Here is a 21,361-nt window from a genome sequence, read left to right on the forward strand (position 1 = left end):
AGAAATTTGACTGATAGCCTCAACAACAGCTGAAACAACACACCCAAACAGAAACACACAACCATGTTTGTTTTGTCAGTGGTAAAAGTCTAAATGTTCCTTTAAAACTGTGTTTCTGTGTTTTTTCCTGCAGCACCCCAGTCATGTTGGGAATCTACATCAGTATTTTCATCATACTCGCCAACATCCTCTTCATCTGTGCCATATACTCTTGCATCAAGGTAGTGGAGCTCATCAAGACACAACAGCAAAAGCTTTGTTCATGTTTGTGTGCATTCATTGTATATTTATTGTGCACAATCGTTTGTCTTCGCAGCTCTTTCCAGCCGCAATGCAGGCTGTTTCGAAGAAGATTGTCCAGTCTCGCACCAACAGCACCCTGGTTGGAGTATTCTCAATTATCCTCGTCTTCATCTCTGCCTTTGTTAATATGGTAGGATCAAAGCTTAGGCTAACTCAAACAAAGAGACAGTTGTTTATTCAGTATACACTTGTTTAAAGCCATTCTGAATACATGCTCATGTGTGTACATTCGGCTTCAATGCAGTTTGCCTGCGACACCAAGAGCTTGGCGGAATGCGTCGCTGACAAGCTGAACACCTCTGCAGCCCTGGTGACGCCATGTCTGATCCGCAGCTTGAATGTGTCTGTTGAGGGGGGTCTGGAGATCTGTCCCAGCCAAGGCCCCTCGTGCCCTTTTCCTGAGGTGAGTTCATTGTGTGTCACCACTTCACCGCTTGTGTTCCATCGCAACTAGTTGAACCATTTCAAAAGGAAAATGTCACATTTGCATTTGCGTTTTCTTTCTGAGATCTATTGTTGATAGGACATCTTTGTGATGCTGCTGTCTCCTGTTTGTGCCAGTATTTCAGCTACAGTGTGCTGCTGACGCTGCTGGCCTGCTCCGTGTTCCTGCAGATCAGCAGCATAGGGAAGCTGGCCCTCATGCTGCTCATCCAGCTCACCTTCCTGCTGCTGATGGAGTGGCCACAAGTAGCACTATTCGACAACGCGGACCTCTTTGTCACCTCCAATGCCATGTAAGTGCAACGGCATGCGGAGAGCAAGAAACGGGTTTATGCTGTTTGTGTGGATTTGGATAGTGAATAGAGTGTTTTCACCTTTTGTGCTGCATAATAAATATCAGTACTTAAAGTAATATTTGTGCTGAAAGTATTGAAAGTTGGCATCAAATTCTTGGTTCTTAATTTTGTTTACTTTTTCTTCAATCAAACACACAAACACCTGAGATACATCAACAAATATTTCAACATTTTTCTCTATTTAACTAAGGAAGAAAATATTCATTTTATCCAGATAGAGATAAATGATCTATATTATTTTTAAAACACTTATATTCCTTTAACTGGTGTGTGTTGTGGTATTATATATTTTTAAAAACAGTCAACAGCTCTACCAGGATGGTTTCTGTTTATTCAGGAATTTAAGCTTATACAATTGTGAAAATAAAATATTGTTTTAGATATATGTCAGAGTTGTGCATATTTTATTATCCGTTCTGATGATGTTTTCTCTCTTTATAGTGATTTAAATGAAACTAGTGCTCAGTGGTAAGTATTAGAATGTGCATGATTTTATATTCAGTGAAGTGAAGTTCATGTTTTTTCTGTTTCTGTATTTTAATTTGAGATCAAACCACAAGAAAGTGAAAAAAGCAGACACTGACTTTAGCTATTATGTCCTGATATTTTATGCAAATAACATACATATATATACATACGGTGTATTTACAGTCATTGGTCATAGATATATATAGATATATGCGTATAGAACTAAAAGTATGTTAGCTGTAGATGAATTTCACTGTGCATTTCACACAAAAAACACAACAAAAAACAAACAAACCAACAAAAATATATATATTTATAAGTAGTGTGAAATAAACGCTAAACCCAGAGTCTGCTTTTGTCTCATGGTTGTCTTTTGATTCCAAATGGATATGCCTAAAGTATAGATGTAAATATTTGTTGCATCTTCATCACTTTAAATTAATACAGCTGTTGACTGTCAGCTTTATTTGTTCTGACCAGAAGTATTTTTTTATTTTTTATTTTTAGGTCCAGTTTCAATGAAACTACAAACCAGTGGTAAGGCTACACTCATTTTACTTTGTATTCTGTCATTCTGTCAACAACTTTTTCCAGTTTTAGAAATCATCCTTTTCTCATTTTCTTTTTTTCCATTATCTTTTTATTTTCATTTGCTTGATTTCCATCTTGTTTTATGTTTGTTGCATTATTCCTTTAAAATTCTATTTAAAAATTATCACAAAAATTGGCCTTCTTTTAATCTGAGTTTTCCTCAATGTCTTTAAAGCCCATTTGTTGTGACCAAAGTGTCCCTGAGGGTCATGACTCCAGTGATCCTCACAGTCTTTGTCCTGGCACTGTACCTGCACGCCCAGCAGGTTGAATCTACTGCACGCCTCGACTTCCTGTGGAAATTACAGGTATGGCCACTAGAGGGCCACATTAGACCATGTTAACGTAAAACACCTCAAACTTATCCACCAGTAAACAAGGTGATAGAACCATCTCACAGTGACATGGTTTATACTAGTCTTATGATAACATATCTGCTGCATTAATTACAGAATATATAAAAACTGATTACACCTAATAGAGACTCTTCACTTGCAGGCCACAGAGGAGAAGGAGGAGATGGAGGAACTGCAAGCCTACAATCGTCGTCTCCTCCATAACATCCTGCCGAAGGACGTTGCTGCTCACTTCTTGGCTCGTGAGCGGCGAAACGATGAGCTGTACTATCAGTCCTGTGAGTGTGTGGCCGTCATGTTCGCCTCCATCAGCAATTTCTCCGAGTTCTACGTGGAGCTGGAGGCCAACAACGAGGGAGTGGAGTGTCTCCGGCTGCTCAACGAGATCATTGCTGATTTTGACGAGGTAAACATTGTCGAGACAGATTTGTAAAGATCAGCGTGGATTCGACCTTTGCTTGTGGCTCATTTTGTGCTACAAACTGCAAAATGCACAACTATAATCACCGTCTGTTAATTCTTCACACGTCAGATCATCAGTGAAGAGAAATACAGGCAGCTAGAAAAGATCAAGACCATCGGTTCCACCTACATGGCGGCCTCTGGTCTCAACGACTCCACCTACGACAAAGAAGGCCGTACCCATATCACTGCACTAGCCGACTATGCCATGAGACTGAGAGAGCAGATGAAATACATCAACGAGCATTCCTTCAACAACTTCCAGATGAAAATAGGTAAAGAAAGGTTACTGCTTCCTCTTTCAGAAAAACATGGTGATTAGTAACTTTTGTTCACGGCTTCTTGTTTTTCATTCACAGGTCTGAACATTGGGCCGGTGGTAGCTGGGGTTATTGGGGCTCGAAAGCCTCAGTATGATATTTGGGGAAACACAGTCAACGTGGCCAGTCGTATGGACAGCACAGGTGTACCTGACCGCATACAGGTAGGATTCAAAATACTGATAACTTTATTTTTAAAACAAAGACTAACACGGTGTATTTACAGGCTAAGCAAAAGCATGTAACCCAGAAGGCAACAAAACAGCAATTAAGATACAGTTTAAACAAGAAGACAACGCGCGATATGTCAGTATACTAAAGTGAAATAACAGAAGCAGTTAAACTTTAATAAGCAATGAATAGACAACATTACAAAAAAGCAAGTCTGTAAAATAAGTTGTAAGGCTTGATTTAGAAGAAGTATCTTTATATCTCAGCGTCGAATCTGGAACCCCACCTGTGGATCAAAGGCTGCACTCAGACACATATGGCACATTCCTGCTCTGTAACTTGGGGTTATACCCAGAAAAACTTGAAAAATCCATCCATCCATTATCTATACACGGTTTTATCCTCATTAGGGTCGCGGGGGGCTGGAGCCTATCTCAGCTGACTTAGGGTGAAGACAGGGGACACCCTGGACAGGTCACCAGTCTATTACAGGGCTACACTTAGAGACAGACAACCAAGCACACTCACATTCACACCTACGGACCATTTAGAATCACCAATTAACCTCAACATGTTTTTGGACTGTGTGGGAGGAAGCCGAAGAAACTGGAGAGAACCCACGCTGCACGGGGAGAACATGCAAACTCCACATAGAAATATCCCAGGTGTCCTCACTGGGATGCAAACCGGCGACCTTCTTGCTGCGAGGCAACGCTGCTAACCACAGAGCCACCTTGCAGCCCTATTATTATTATTATAAATGCTACCATGTGCTACAGATGTCAGCTGTTCAGTCTGTTGGCTGAAATGCTTGTCTTTCATAGATCTTTCTTTGGAGTAGTACACTTTTTGTGGACAAATTTATCATAAGTGACACCCAACATCCCAAGAAAATCCAGCATGGTTTATGCAAAGAATTATAGATGACAATTCTAATATCTGTATTGCTCATATTCTATAGCAGCACATTTAGGTCTGTAGTGAGGGATTGTTTTGGCACTTATGTGGCAGCACAGCAACCTATAAACACAATACTGACAAATTATCACCTTAGAAAGAAGGCCTGGTGTTCGCAATCTGCTGCTTTTTAACACATCCAGCAGTTACCGAGCATTTAGCTTGCTGTGTCTACAGAAAACTCCTGAGGGAAATATCTGGCTCTTCAGCTGCTAAATGCTCCACTGTGTTCACCAGCTGGTTGCTAACTGCGACTGTCTCCACTTGAGTGCTGTGCAGTGAGTGTACAGTGGATTTTAGAGCATTTTCACTAGAAAGAGGGAGAGACTGAACCAAAACAATAAAGTCAAACCTCAGTAGAGCTGAGGGGCGAGTCCGGTGATAATTGTCTGTAGTCCCTGAACCCTTGTTAATGTTTAAATATTGATTAATGTGGTTATATTGGGAATTTCTGTTGGAATGATTTTGTAAACCTTGGAATAAAACTTGATTTAACTACCCAACACACAGGAGAAGCTGTGAGTTTAACCCTGTGAACCTCAAGAAGCTTCTTTATTTGCTCCTGTCACATTTTCACTCCTTATGGGATAACAAAATTTGAATTCCTTTGATTATTAATTTTCCAAAAACCTTGAATCATGTGCAGTCGTAGCATGTTTTTCCAAGTGCCCACAGAAGTTGCGAATAGTGTGGGGGAAAAGTGGTAGCTTGCCATATCATAGATGTTTTACTCCTTTTCTCTGTACTTGTCATCTATCTGTTCTGTGTAAACACAGCCTGCAGTTCAACTGAAAAGTGTTAGAATTTTTGTCATCTGATTGTTGCTCATAACTGAGTCAATAATGGCTTAAAAGGTGTGCAGATGAGTGCAAAACTGCAAATGATTCATTTTTGGATTTATTTTTTTAATGAGAGAGAATGAAGTGATTTTGAAGAAATGTCTCAATTTTTTTTCGATGTGGTTGTTTTCCCCACAAATCACACATGATTAATTCAAGAACCATCGGAGAGTTGAACATCCTGATTATTCCTGTTTTTACAGTTTCTTGCTGTGATTAAAAGTTTGACTTCAACAAATAACATGCCTTTCTAACCTGCTGGAATTGTGTACCTTGATTTTTTTAAAGCTAAATATTTATCTTGCATCATTGCAATCTACTCGCAGGTGACCACAGATCTCCACCAGGTGCTTGCAAGCAAAGGATACGTGCTGGAGTGTCGTGGGGTCGTAAAGGTCAAAGGTAAAGGGGAAATGACAACCTACTTCCTGAACGATGGACCGCCCAACAGTTAGCAGCCATGGCAGCAGCAGATGCTGAGATGATCCCCACTGCAAGGACACAGCACCACTGAGCGAGGACTCACAGTGTGAGCGAACGGCTACAAACCAGAGACGCCATCACTTGAATCCCAAGCAAAGAGGAAAAAATAAACTTTTAAGACTTCAAAAGGAAAGTGTTCTTGATGAGAGGAAAATGTTCTCGTTTGACAGCCATTTTGGCCCACATACATGTTGAAGGACACGTGTTTTTCTCATGTCTAGCCTCTCTCTCAGGCTTCTTGAAAGATGCAAAGTCTGTTTATTTAAAACAACGCCTTTTAGCCTGTGTCAAAAGAAGATTAACGCTGTACATAAGGCTACTTTTTATTTTATGTTGTGTATTTTTTTTTCTCTGTAATTTTTATTTCACATGTATTATGAACAGGTACTCATGTTTTGTTTCTGCATTAATTATTTATTTCGATCTCGATGTTTTGTGCAAAAGGTCCTTTATGAAAAAGTGTGAATACATACGTGCACAAATATCCAGTTTATTACACGTTTATAAGTGTGTATGTACATGCATATTTGTGTGTGTATGAATATATGTATAAACTGAGGAGGACTATATTGACCAAAGACTAAAGTATTTACTAAAAGTAAGGCAAGACATGTTGATATGTTCTCGCTAGAGTCAGCAATGATCACCACCTCTGTTTTTTAGGCAGAAGGCCTGAACCCTCTGCCTTCTTGCCCAACTGCTGGCAGCAGAGGCTGCTCCATCATTTTCATAAAATATGTACAATTAATTTATTTCGTCTGTTATTCAGGCAGCAAAGAGCAGATTATTTACACAGAATTATAATATTGCCCTCAATCATTAAATTAAATGAAAAGTAACTAAAGACGACTGAGGATGTTATTAGAAGGTTCTACCTTAAATCTCTATTTTTATCTTCACTCTCCGAGCAGTAGAAGTAGATCCACCTTGGATTAGGATCCTCTTCATCCTCATTTCATGTCGGATTGGTTCCTTAGAGCTTGAGCCGCTGGTTTCAGCTGTAACAGCACGTTGTCATCGACTGCTCCTTCCCTTTCAAAGAGGTATTTTTTTTGGTACAGATGGAAATAAAGGAACTTAGATCAGCGACGTGTTCCAGAGCCTTCAGGGGGGAAACCTTGGATTTCAGCGCAGTGACATCACACAGCCTGATTCTTCTATGAAGAAGAAATAGATGAAGGAAAGAAATATATATTGATTTTGACTGAATACTGTGCTTTGTAATCCTGAAGGGGCATAACTATTTTCACTGTGAGGTTTTTATGATACAACAAAACTGCTTTCTTGCCAAACATAACTGCTTTGAAGCATGTCTGATTGTGGTATCTTGTTTTCATTTTTGTTTGTTTCAACGTAGGGTATTTTGTATCACTTCTGTATCCATCATTTGTATATTCTTAATGTTGTTATGATTATGATGATTCTGGTTAATTATTATGCTTAATATGATGATTCCATTCCGATGAAAAGGATCAAAGACCAGCACGCTTTCTTGTAAAATGCCAGTTGTAAAGCTCAAGCTCACTGGTACCAACTGATCAACTGCAGCCAATGAATTCTGCTGTTCAGTCCTAATGTACAATACAGTATTTCAGCTGGCAATAGGTGTGATCATGTAAGTAATAACCATTAGCTGCCTTTGCAGCAGAGCCCGAGTGGTGTTTGCTCACATAAGCATAGCAGTAAACACACACACATATACAGATGATTCACTGTGCTTTTTTTTATTATTTTATTTATGCCACTACTGCAGTATTGTAAATCTGAGTCAGGCTTTAAGGTGACCTTCCACACATTAAACTTCTCACAAACGACATCCCTGGTGTTACGCTCCGTGAAGAGGACCAGGCAGAATCAGTAGGCCTACGCATATGTTTCTTGTATTCCTCCCCCCCCCTACTCACTCAGTCTTTCAGCAAAAAGTGGAAGTACTAATAGCTGAGTTTGATTGCCTTAAGTTAATAAAAATAATAATAATTTTAAAAAACTAATCATAGATTAACACTAAAAACAGAAAGTGTGCCTGCGTGCCCTGCCTGGACTGCTGATGTTCGCTCGGAGAGAAAGGGATAAGGGCTTGTCGACAATAATTTTCAGTTTCTCATCACTGCAATGATCTTGGTTTCTCCGGCGCTACTCTTTGTAATTGGGAGAATCAGCCCTGACTTAGCTCTTCCCTCAAACTCAACAACGGCAACCAACAGTTGATCACGTTTGTACCAAAGCCAGCTCACGCAGCCTTTGTGCTATTGGTCCTTCCTGTGCAATGATGTTTGGGCTCAGGCGTGGCGGGAGCACCAGAGGACAGTAATGTAACGGAGATCACCAACTATCATGTGAACTGTGACCAATGAAGAGTGATTCATATAAGCAAAGAGTTTATAGAATGGACATGAGTTTATAAAGATGTTCATTGTATGTATTCTATTTCTATTGGCTGTCCATAGACTTGTGTTGATTGTTAACTCTTGGGATGCTTTTGGGGGAACAGGAGAGGGGAGGAAGGTTGTCCCCATACTACTGAAACAGTGTTTTGCTCAGGCCTGATGAATCCTTCCGTATTTGTTTTTGTTTTATTTGTATTTTCCCTGAGTTGGAGGAGTTGAAAGGGGAGTGTTCTGCAAAGATGAAGGACGAGAGGAGTTGAGGACTATGACAAAGAGAAAAATAACATTTCCCCTTGAAGAAAAAAAAATAAAAAAAATTAATGGCTCTTTTGTGTGTTCATGCTTGTACATCAAATATGTCTGAACTGTCACTTAAATAACAATAATCATGCAGTAGCTTCATATGTCATTCTTACAGACATCCTTTCTGTTAATCTGACAGCAACTAAATGTGTCAGCTTAACGTCTGAAAAGCACCCTGGTGACTTTTCTGTAGAAGTTGCAAGAGCAATATTACTAGGTCTGACCTTGTCACATCTCAGAATCAACTTTATTGTAGTAGTGGACTAGTACGTAGTCCAGATTTTAACTAAACGTTAACAGTTAAGTTTGTTTCTTTCGACTGTTTGAAGGACTCTTTCCTCTGAGTTTACTACATACCTGCAGCATCAGACAGCAGCAGGATTCTCATGAGTTTCTGCAAAGAGAGAGAGTTGTGCACTTTTACCCACGTGGATCAACAGCACTGGTAACTTCATTTATTACTTCTAATTGTAAATGAAACCAACAATGCTAGATGTCCCATGTCGACCTTCAACAGAACACTGACTGTATTCGGTCACTTTTCTTTGTTGTCCCAGAACTTATTAGTATCAATACAACATGCATATAGCACAAGCCGTCACACAATGGCATTCTCAAATAGAGGTAGAAGACATTAATCATGCTGTGATCAAGTGGTTCATACACTGCAAACATTTTTAGATTAAAAATAAATACAGACACTAACAAGTAAAATTCACAGAAAAAAATATCACATAGTAACCATGAAAAAACAGACCAATAGATTCCACATGAAAAATCTGTATTTTTATACATCAAAAATAATTCTTTGGGGGCGCAGCTATAGCTCACCTGGTTGAGCTGGCGTCCCATGTACAGGGCTACAGTCCCGATGTGGAGGTCATGAGCTCGAATCCCGCTCATGGCCCTTTCCCACATGTCCTCCCCCTCGCTCTTATCCCCCACTTTCCTGTCTCTCTCTGACTACACTATCCAACAAAGGCCAAAAAAATAACTTTAAAAAAAGAAATGATTCTTTGAGGTTTCACTGTAAAATCACACTTTGAAAAAAGAGCCTAAATTAGCAAAAAAATAAATAAAATGTAGGTACGTGCCATTGTTTGAAAGAAAAATTATGTATATTAAGGATTGATAAAAGATCAACAATCTTTTTAACTTTTTTTTTGCAGGTTTTCCTTGTTTTGTTAAATTATAGCCAATATCACAGAAAATAAATAAGAATTTCCACATTTACTATAAAAAACAAGAACAACAAAAAAAGGGCCAACATCCAAAATATGTGTTTTCACAATTAATAATTCATTCTTTTTGGATGTTACATTATTTCACTATTTTTAATGCGTTTTTTGTAGCACTCAAAATCAAAACTTCGTATAAATAGATTTTTTTTTTTTCAGTGTATGAAAAGAATATGTTAAGCTTTTTACAGTCTCACCACTTTCTTTGAACTTGGGAATAGGAAGTAAAACAAGGACACCTGTATCTTCCAGTTGCAGAACTGCAGTCAAACCTGTGCTGCTGATGCCACTTTGCACCATCTACAGGCAAGTTTTAATAACACAAAATAAAACACCTGCAAGTGTTGTGTTTGGTGCTTGGAGGTCAGCCTGCCTGTTTGCAAGTGTGGTTTGTTTTTTTGTCTAACAGACAGGAATACAGACAGTGGGAGGTATTTACAGGTGCTTTCAGGTGTGATTCAGCTCCCTCTGGGCCAACCAGGAAGGCTTTCAGGCTTGAATTTCAGGATCAGGTGCAGCACCTTGTGTACATGTGCTCATGCATACTTCATGTCATGCATGTGCAGGTGACAGAGCACTTCAATATATTCATGGTCATCGTTTGGCACTCCACTACAGAAACAATTGATTCCTCCTGCTAGTTTTAACTGACCTGAATTAAGTAGTAGAATAGACTAGACCAGACTAGAATAAACTAGAATAGAATAGAATAGAATAGAATAGAATAGAATAGAATAGAATAGAAAAGTTATTTCTATGGAATTTTATGAAGTGTTTAAGTAGGGCAGTCCCATACAAACAGCATTTAACTGTAATCTACAATCTACAGTGAGAACACATTCTTCCTGTAGTTTTACAATATCTTTCTGTGGAAAACTCCTGTTAACTACTGTAATTTTATTTATTTATTTGTTTATTTTTTACCCATGATTCATTGCAATATACAGTAAAATGTTGTAAAAATAAAAAACAAGAAGCTACTGTTAAATTTTACTGTAGAAATGACAGCAATTTGTTACAGTGCATTACAAACAACAAAATAGACTCACGGTAAACTCCTGTATTGCACCATGAGTGTAGTATAATATGTGTGTCAAGGCTCCTAAAGACCCTCAGATAAACCCAAAGCCTTAGTAGTATAAAGGTTTTATTTTTCTTTGCATGCCAACCCTCAAATGAGAAATAAATTGCAACAGACTAGTTGCAGAAAAACGTTAAATTTTACAGTCAGATTCTTTCATTCCCCTCTGAGGATTAAAAGTCGCACTACCTGATGTCTTGTATTTCTTCCTTTTGCAACTTCCTTGCCAGTTTTCCGGTCTTCGATTATGTTAGAAATATTAGAATGAAAAGGAAAAAAAACAAACCAAAACAGTTCACAGTGACAAAACTTTGGCTTTTCAGTAATTAAATGAATAATTTAGTTATCGCTTTTATCTGTTGTGTCTTTAATGGTTTCTGGTTCGGTTGAGTTAGTTGTTCAGCTAAACTAGAGATGAATAAAGGAAACTGGAACCATCTGGTACGTTTGGCTCTGATCAGACGCCATTTTTTCCCCTCAGAGGTTCAACTTAGCATAATTTATTTGTAGAAAATAAAATAAATAAAATTTCACTTTCAAGAACTACATATGTTTAAATTTGATGGGCAATACATTCTGATAAGTCAGTCTAAATGGGTTAGAAAAGTTAATTAAAGGCTTTATTAATGGCTAGTTAATCACTTAGCAACTCATCAAGTCTGTGCACAAATGTCAGGAAGTCATTGTTAAATAAGGGTCATGGTTTCTCAATTTCCAATAAATGGTCAGCAAATAAAATTATCATCTGTGGATATTGGTCCAGATGCCCTGCAGCCATGTACTGGAAGCTAAGTGGCAGAAGAGTCAGTTTCCTGATTAAGTGAAGGGTGAGCCAAGACAGAAGACGAGTGTTCTGCTGTAGGCCTCACAGAACCATCATGAATGCTTCAACTCCCATAAATAGAGTCATGTTTTAATGCACCTGTATGCTGTTCCATATCTGACTTCACTTATAATGACTTTAGGGTGCTTTTGGAAATCTTGCTGTGAAAAGTTTGATGTGTAATGTGATGGAAGGTAAGTAAGTAAGTAACATTTATTTATATAGCACCAGTGCTTTACAACAGTGATAAAACAAGGATTACAACAAAAATAGTAATGATAAAGGCAATAAATTGTTAAAACAGGGGAGCAGCTAAAATACTAGGCATCAAAAACAATGAAAAAATAAAATAAAATAATAACAATAATAAAAAAATAATAAAATAAAGCAGTTACAGGTCAATCAAAAGCCTGTCTGAATAAAAACATTTTCAGATGCCTCATAAAAGTTTCACAGGAGTCGACCGATCTCAGCTGTAGAGGAAGAGCATTCCACAGTTTTGGTGCGAGAGCTTGAAACCATGGGTTTTGAACTTGGATCGAGGGACAACAAGTAATTTTTGTTGGCCTGACCTGAGAGCTCTATTTGGATCATGGTGATTGGCCACGTAAAGCCTTAAAAGTTAGCACCAGTATTTTAAAATGTACACGAAAATTGATCGGGAGCCAGTGAAGAGGGGACAGGACTGGGGTGATGTGGGATCTCCGGTTAGTTCCTTGTTTAAAGACGAGCAGTTGCATTTTGGACTGTCTGAAGGTGGTTAAGAGAGGGCTGATTTAAACAGGTAAAAAGAGCATTACACTAATCTAAACGAGCATGTAAAACTATCTCCAGTTCCACTTTGGATACAATGGATTTGAACTTAGCTATGCTGCGCAGATGGTAACAACAGGAATGTGTAAGCTGGCTGACATGGCTGTCTAGTGACAGAGACTGACCAAAAATCACACCTAGATTTCTAACATAAGGCTTCGTAAAGTCTCTAAATGACCCAATATGCTGTTTAATGGATGGTATCCATTTGTCAGGGGCAAGTATAAGCACTTCAGTTTTACTTGTATTTAACTGAAGGCAGCTGTCAGACATCCAGATTTTAACAAGCTGCAAACAGTCATTTAAGATTAATTATTTGTTGCTCTCTTGAATGTTTGAATGTGTAACATAACTGAATGTCATCAGCATACAAATGATATGAGAGCCCACAAAAAGGGCTAATTATCTGACCAACAGGCAGCCGATAAAGTGAGAACAGTATTGGACCCAGGACAGAACCCTGTGGGACACCACAAGACAGAGGGGCTGTGTTGGACATGAACTGGCCAACTGAAACAACCTCAAATAACCTCCTGTAAGAAAAGTAGGATGAGAACCAGTCCAAGGCAGATCCTGACATACCTACCAACTGCTTTAGTCCAACAGAATACCATGATTTACAGTGTCAAAAGCAGAGCTGAGGTCAAGAAGTAATAATAATGAGCATTTGCCATCAACTGCTGCTGCTATTATGTCAACAATGGTGGGACCAATTGAGTTAAAACCATTAAAAAAAAAACAGGGATGGAGGGAGAAAATCACAGGGGCCATGTGAGGGCTTAACTTTGTGCAGAGTAAGTTTGTTTGTACAGCACACTTCATATACAAAACAAATTTAGCAGGTATTGGGTCCGTTTCCCAAAGCAGGTTCAACAAACTCTGAGTCTAATCCTGAACTTTGAGTTGATCTACTCTGAGATAGGAAGATCGGAGTTTCTGGTTCCAGAACAGCGGATCTGAGTTAGTTTAATCAACTCGGAGTAGTTTTACCTGGAGTTAAGCGCGTGCACCACACCTATAAAAAGCCAGTATCAATGGAGTCCTGATTTGATGAGTCACCATGGCAACAGGGAAGCGGAGGGCTGCATTTTTCACCCCACTAGAAGTGGAAATCTTAATGCGCTCATACGGCGACATGTTTTTAAAAAGAAGTGCAAAACCGCTGCAGCTGCAAAACAGAGGAAGACGGCGTGGAGAACAGTGCTGCTTGGGTCGGTGCGTAACTTTAAATGTAGTCCTTTGCAATCACAATGATATTACAGGGAAAAACTGCTTGAATGAATTTGTTTCATTTAGGTGTAATCTCAGATGAAATATAAAAACATTGTTCAAGTCTGAGGTTGCAGCACAATGTCATTAACAGAATATCATTTAAAGTTAATTTAACAGATCTCTACAACATTTACCTGCAGTCCTGTGGGACTCCTCCTTGATGGCTCTGACAGGTTTATGTCCAGGGAAAACGACAAAGATGGGTAAAGGCCGTTTCAGGACGAGGCACACTTCTCTGACCGCCCTGCATACAGGTGCCTTACTCAAGTGCTCTGGATCTCAGAGACATTGTACAAAAAACTTCCATTTGCAAAGAAACACAGCGCAACACACAGTATCTGCTGGGATGTGAGAACATTACCATGGTTGGACGTTTGACGTTGACGATGGACTGTGACGTGAAGCGGTACCACTCAAAAAGATAATTGTCTGGAAATGCTAGAACATCTATGCGCGGTCTGATAACCATCTCCCGATGAATATTTAATTCTCTGCGCAGTAATGCTGCACCTTCATCCATGGGACCGTTATCAAAAGGACATGCCATGTTACTGAAAAAAGGCCCCCCCCAACGGGCCCAAAGGAACTCCAATACAGCCTACTGACTCTGATTTTCTTTTATGGTTTTTCGCAGACAGCAGAACTACTACGCCAAAACTCGCCTGCTGACTAAATGAATGAATGAGGAAATCAAATAGCATGCGTGGCTGAAAGAGGGGAGAGACAGACTCAAGGTTCATCGAGAAAAACGGTAACTGGCTGAGGCCTTAAGTTACCTTCCTTTGTGAAACGGAAAACTCAGAGTTTCCCTCATTTCCGGGTTAACAGACTCAGAGTGTTCACTAAACCTGCTTTGTGGAAAGGACCCAATATATATTGCAATAAAAACAGACATACACACAGATTTTAGAAAAGTATAAAAACAATAAAATGCAGGTTCAAAGTACAGAAACATGAAATGAAATGAAATGAAATGAATGAAATGAAAAATACTTTATTTATCCCAGAAGGGAAATTCAGTCATGAAGGAAGTTAAAAGTTTAAGACCAGACGCAAATAAGGACAAGAAGGTCGAAGAATGAAACATGTAGCCTGGCAGGGGTATTACAGTACTGGACTGAGTCAAATGCTCCAAATGAGCAATAAACTGGTTTGGGCAGTCACACACTGCTCTTCTGCCTTTAAACAAATGCCAATAAGCCTGAACACTTGAGGCTGAACAAACCAACTGCGACACACAAAGAAGAAGATCACAGGCAGAGAAACATCACATCATTATCATTATCATATCCTGCAGCAAGTAAGTACTGACAAATAATTTTAAAATCCTTTTCACACTGTATCTATTGCTGTCTATGTAGCTCAGACACATAGACCTGTTAGGGAAATGTGTAATTTCTCGTTGTTGGGCATTTTAACTTCTATTACTGTTGTCAATGCAATTTTGAATCTTCGTAAGCAAAATTCATATGTGACATTGTGGCCTGTATGACAACTTTTTTGTAGCTTGTATGCCAAAGTATTGTTCACATTTTTAATTATTATTATTATTATTGTTTTCAAGCACTACATTCCTTAAAAATGTCATATATACTATAGGCACAATGTTCTATTCACCCTATAGGGAAGGGTCTTTCTTACAAAGACAAAATATACTTTAACAAATATTCCTGCAAATTTACAGCAAAATACTCTCAGCTGTGGTCACCAAGTATTTTATTGTATTTTACAGTGTTTCTACTGTACTTTATTAAAAATGCTGAGAACTGTATAAATGATTGCAGTACTGTGTGTTAGAGCATTGTATACAATGTACATTGTCTATAAAACATATTCACCCCCCTTGGAAGTTTTCCCCTTTACTGGCTTTTCAACATTAAATCATGGTCAATTAAATTTGAGTTTTTGACAATATTTTTCAAAAAGACTATTTCATATCAAATTGAAAACAAATCTCTATAAAGCGATGTCAGGACCGGTTTCATTCAGCCTTGCACATCCGAATGCAACAATTTTACATCATTATTCTCTACAAAGCTGTTTGAGCTCTGTCAGGTTGCATGGAGACTGTGAATGAACAACCCTTTTCCCTAATTACATTGAAGTCTGGGCTCTGACAACAGGACATCCACCTTGTTGTCTTAGAACCATTTCTGTGTAGCTTTGGTTCTATGCTTCAGATCATTGTCTCCCTGGAGAACAAATATTCTCCCATGATGCTGCCACCACCATGCTTCACAGTGGGGACGGTGTGTTTGTGACGATGTGTAGTGTTTGGTGTCTGTCAAACATAGTGTCTAATCTGAGAGACAAAAAGCTGAAGTATTAACCCACTCTAAAGTGGGTGAAAACTCTTTATAGACCATGTATAGAAACTACTGTGACTTGCAGACATAAATCACAAATAATAATGTGTCTTCAATTTATATAATCCCAGACTGGATCTACCAAATCTAATAAACATTTAATCTCCCACATACCACTAAAACCCCTATATACAGGGTAAGGTAAATTCAATTTTAATGGACTGGAAACATTTATTCATATATTTCATAAACCAAGCCAACAACATTATTTACATTTTTTAAGGTCAACATGTAAATGCATACAGCTTCTTCACACAAAAAATGCAAAATATATAAAATAATAGTAAATTGTTTTCAAAAAAGTTGAACTTAAAAAACCTTTTTCTTTAAAGTTAATGTTTTAAAAACTGTTAAATAATGGTATTTCATGCTGTCTGTTTGTATAAACTTAATGTGATTTTTTTTTTTTCCAGCTCTGTTATAGGTCAGTGCTTGCTTGTGCAGATCATGCCTTCATTTCACTGTCGACTCACCCGTTCAGTGAAATTAGCACTTTCCTGCTGTTTGGTGTTATTTCTCCTCATATTCTACCTCCTCCCCTGGACCACCCCGCTGCAACCAACACACCTACCTGTGGGAGACCAGGGAACACTCAGAGGATCTTTGCCTGGACATGATCCCTCACAGCGCAACTGTCCTCCTGGAGTTTACAGCAAGGAGGAGCTGAAGCCTCCACTTCAGAGGCCTCTCCAAGATCTCAGAGCGCCGGGGGCAGGCGGAAAACCCTTTGTATATCAACAGATGTTTTTTGAGGAACGTGTAGAGAAATCACGAGGGTATCTTAAACACCAGTTCAACCAGTTTGCCAGTGATCGCATCTCCTTGCACCGTGATCTGGGCAAAGACACAAGGCCTCCAGAGTCAGTAGACCCATAATTATTCATCTCAGCAGAGCTTCAGATACCACTGACATGCAGAAATGTACATGTTGTTATAAAGCTGATGGATCATTTCATGAAAAACCAATCAGTGCCTTCCACCTGACCCCTTCAAAATCACATTATTATTTTTATGTACAATAACTTTTGTATATGTAATGTAGCTATGCAAAATTATACCTTCATACTATGCATATTTTCTTAGTTACATGCTACTGAAGTACATAGGATAGATTTTGCACTTTTGTTTTCCAGGTAAAAACTTTACAAGTACAGGACACAATCACATGAGATTTTAAAGCAGAGATCTCCAAGTCCGGCTCGTGAGCTACTGTCCTGCAGGTTTTAGATGTTTCCGTACTGCAACACACCTGATTCAAATGAATGGATCTCCAACAGCTTGTTGTCAAGTTCTACACAAGTCTGTTAATGATTCATTAGTTTGAATCAGGTGTGTTGCAGTACGGAAACGTCTAAAACCTGCAGGACAGTAGCTCACGAGGACTGGAGTTGGAGATCTCTGTTTTAAAGGATTAAGGACACATTTGACCATTGTTCAAAACTGCAACCAAACTACATCAGGTGTCACAATATAAAGCCCAAATGTAATTTTTGTTCAGCAGGGTTTTCTCTAAAAACACCTTTGAACTTCAGTATGATGGGATACAACAGTTTCAATCGCAAAACTGCACTTGATTAATGTCAACATGGAGAAAACTTCAACAACTACATTTTGGGTAGGCTTTCAAGGGGTCCAATCACCATGAGAGATAAGTGGTTGGTCAAACAAGTTAAATGAAAGGTCTCATTTTTTTATCCACATGTAGCCATGATTCCTTCTGTGTCAATGCAATTCTCTTGGATTAGCTGGATTTTGATTTCTCGTGAATGTAGCTTCTGGCTGTGAAATGGAGAAGCAAGATTAGTGTTCGCATGTTTTCCATAAAGAGTTTGTATGAATCACATTGATTGAACAAGTTTGATCTTCCAGTGCTTGTTTAAGACACTTTTGAATTCTGCTTTGACAGTATTAGGTTTCTGTTCTACCAGTCTGTTCCGTCGTCCTGTTTTCTGTTGACAGATTGTGAAAAACAGTGATGATATGTAATACTGGCATCCAACACTGTCTTTATTGTGCAGAAGTCATTATGACCTTAACTCCTTGAGTAAGTAGAAGCTCAGAATTCACATTTTGCACATATCAAAATATACCTATATTAGAAATTCATATTGACAGAGAAGGAACTGTGGCTTGAGGATGAGGTAGGTATCAAAAAGCAGGTAAAAATGAGACCTTTTATTGGCTATAACTTTATTTAATCAACCATTTCTTCCACATTTTTATGAATCTATGTCTAAGATAGAGAAATAGATGGATATAAATATGATATATCCCATAATATTGAGGCTCAAAGTTGGTTATAGAAAAAAAAATGTAATCAACAGAAGAAGATTTTGGCTTTAGATTGTAAGATCTGTGACTTTGTTCTGTACTTGTGAAGTCACTCAAAAAGGGCTCAAAAATGTTGAAAAAACTCAAAGTTAGACCCACCCCTGTGTACTTCATCGGCCTATAACTCAGAAAATATTCACTCTATGAATGTAACATTTTGGTGGGAACTTTTCTTCAGGCATGTTTGATTTTATATGCAACAATGGCGCCTGTTAACTTTCAGTTTGGCTCTGCAGCTGCTTGAAGCAGAAGTTTTGGCGATGTCCCGGCCTCCCGACCACCAGCGTGATCATTGTGTTTCATAATGAGGCCTGGTCCACCCTGCTCAGGACGGTGTACAGTGTCTTACATACAGCTCCTGCTGCTCTGCTCACAGAGATCTTACTGGTGGATGATGCCAGCACAGATGGTGAGTGTATTCACAGTGCTGCATGAGGGTGTAATTCTGTTCATACTGCACATACTTATCATTTTTATAGCTTGTACAAACACATCATTTACATCAGGGGAGAAGAAACTTTATTTTGCTAAAGCAAAAGTAGCAAAAGTTCTATACTGAAAATATCTCTTTGGTGTAAGTATTAACTAAATATACTTAAAATATGAAAAATATATCTACACAAAGTAGGAAATGGCTCTTGTGAGTGCACTGTACTATATATTACAACATCAGATGTTAACTAATTAAAGCATAAATAGCATTTTGATGGTGCAGTTGGTGGGCTGCTGTTGCCTCGCAGCAAGAAGGTCGCTGGTTCGCGTCTCAGTGAAGGCACCGGGATCTTTCTTCATGGAGTTTGCATGTTCTCCCCGTGCAGCGTGGGTTCTCTCTGGGTTGCCCGGCTTCCTCCCACAAGGTCCAAAAACATGTTGAGGTTAATTGGTGATTCTAAATTGTCCGTAGGTGTGAATGTGAGTGTGCTTGGTTGTCTGTCTCTAAGTGTAGCCCTGTGATAGACTGGTGACCTGTCCAGGGTGTCCCCTGCCTTCACCCTAAGTCAGCTGGGATAGACTCCAGCCCCCCATGACCCCTAGTGAGGATAAAGTGGTGTATAGATAATGGATGGATGGATGGATGGATGGATGGTGCAATTGTTCAAGAAAAGAGCAGTTCTAACTATTTTATACATAGTTATGTAATTTCTATCCCATTACATCACATCTGATCATGTATTTCATATATAAAATCCTTTTTTGTAGTGAAACTATTTGTCAACAACTGTTTTAGAGTGAAATACTGAGTTAAGTAAAGTAGAAATACCTCAAATTTGTACTGAAGTAGTTTAGTAGTGGTACTTAAATACCACTGCTGCTGTGGTTTACAAAGGTGTAAACAACTATTTTGCTTTACTTTGGTTTTATATCTTACAACTTTCCTGTTTGGGTTCATGCTTAATTTTCTCATGAGCAGCATTTCCAAAACTACTCGAAAGCATGAAAGTTTTCAACTTGAAACATTTTGTGGCTAAAAAAATCAGATGTTTTCCTTAGAAGTTGTCAGGGCTACATGAAGGCTGAATATTAGACTGTGAACATGACTTCAAATGAATGACGAATTGTAAGAGTACAAGAAAGGCGGATGGGACACACAGCTGAATACACAGCCTTTTGTTGTGCAAACAGATTAACATTTCACAACTACTACTACAGTACAACTAGACTAGTGTTGAAACATTATTCTGTTTGTACAATAAGGGGCTGTGTATTCAGCAGTGTGTTCCAGCCCCCTTTCTGTCCTCAAACTGAGAAGCACCTGCTCCAGCAGCTGTTGTTACTTTACAGATTCAGCCTCAATTATTATCATTACAACACTTTCAATTAACATGTCGACCTAAAAGTTCTGCAGTGAAACAGTATTATTTTACAGATTTTTCCTGAATCTGAACACCATCAATAAAGTGTTAGCATATGCTCAAATTAGTTTTATTTGGGAAGAAACATAAAGTACTCGCCACTATTGATTCAAAAACACTTTGTATTATTTTTTCTTAAAACAAGGTTATGCATTATGTTGGATGTAATGAAAAAATTGTTTGTTTAATTTATATTTAGCAAATGTAAGACAGGAAATTTAATAACATTTGCACTAAAATGAAAATAAAAGTAAAATTTGTAGTATGAACATTTACCTTTATACAATATTTAAAAGTAAATAGTTATTTAAATTTTACATAAAGTTGCATGTAATTTAAGAAAACTAAAAAAAAGTGTTAAGAAATGATGTAGTCAAATTTATGTAAGAATTAAAAATAAATGTAAATGTTACAATTAAATAAATTAATTTAAAGATAATGTCTGTAATTCTATTCACTTTTCTTGATAATGAAAAAGAAATGTTGTGTATATTTTCTGTAAAAATACTTCTTTCTTTCTTTTAACAATGAACTTAAAATATAATAATATGACAATGTTGCGTTTGTAGCTTTCCTCTGCTTCCAAGTGGCCAAAATAATCTCTTAATGCATATTTAAGGACTGTAAATCCTTGTTTCTTTCTTTCCATTAAAGTTTGAGATAACAAGCATTGCAACAACAATAGCAAGCAGAACTCTATTGTGCTCCTCCTGACACTGTAACATCACCACGATAACTATTTTGCCACTGTTTAGATTTATACTTTCCTGAGGTTGACTGGCTGTCTGCTCTGTCTTCAGATCACCTGAAGTCTCGTCTGGATGAATACGTGCAGCAGCTGAGTATCGTCCGTGTTTTACGTCAGACAGAGTGGAAAGGTTTGGTCGCAGCCAGACTGTTAGGAGCTCGAGCTGCACGAGGAGAAGTCCTCACCTTCCTGGATTCCCACTGTAGGTATCACATAATGCAATGCTTGCTGTCTTGTTCATACAGGATTCAGCTGATTGTTTTAAACTGTGTTGATCAAAAATAACGAAGGTGGTACAATCTGATGGAGTGCTTTTCTGAAAGTCAGGTATATCGAAAAGCAAGTGGTGGAAAGGAAATAAGTGACACACATTTGACTTCCTAGCTTCACTCTGGC

General features: G+C 38.3%; 2 protein-coding genes across 2 annotated transcripts in view; both read left to right on the forward strand.

The window, feature by feature from the left end:
- LOC103358633 (adenylate cyclase type 6) overlaps nt 1-8,463 on the forward strand; it is a 43,571-nt gene extending 35,108 nt beyond the window's left edge. The window contains 11 exon segments of the mRNA XM_008283665.1: nt 134-221; nt 317-433; nt 548-706; nt 865-1,040; nt 1,545-1,571; nt 2,079-2,108; nt 2,338-2,470; nt 2,661-2,924; nt 3,051-3,255; nt 3,340-3,464; nt 5,594-8,463. Coding sequence (XP_008281887.1) covers nt 134-221; nt 317-433; nt 548-706; nt 865-1,040; nt 1,545-1,571; nt 2,079-2,108; nt 2,338-2,470; nt 2,661-2,924; nt 3,051-3,255; nt 3,340-3,464; nt 5,594-5,722 — 1,453 coding nt within the window. The 3' untranslated portion in view covers nt 5,723-8,463.
- An 8,017-nt stretch (nt 8,464-16,480) lies between these two features.
- LOC103358648 (polypeptide N-acetylgalactosaminyltransferase 6-like) overlaps nt 16,481-21,361 on the forward strand; it is a 9,280-nt gene continuing 4,399 nt past the window's right edge. Inside the window, exons 1-3 of the mRNA XM_008283691.1 lie at nt 16,481-16,893; nt 18,601-18,773; nt 21,018-21,167. Coding sequence (XP_008281913.1) covers nt 16,481-16,893; nt 18,601-18,773; nt 21,018-21,167 — 736 coding nt within the window. The remainder of the gene's footprint in view (nt 16,894-18,600; nt 18,774-21,017; nt 21,168-21,361) is intronic.

Source organism: Stegastes partitus, unplaced genomic scaffold, assembly GCF_000690725.1.
Source record: "Stegastes partitus isolate 25-593 unplaced genomic scaffold, Stegastes_partitus-1.0.2 Scaffold323, whole genome shotgun sequence".
Taxonomy (NCBI): domain Eukaryota; kingdom Metazoa; phylum Chordata; class Actinopteri; family Pomacentridae; genus Stegastes; species Stegastes partitus.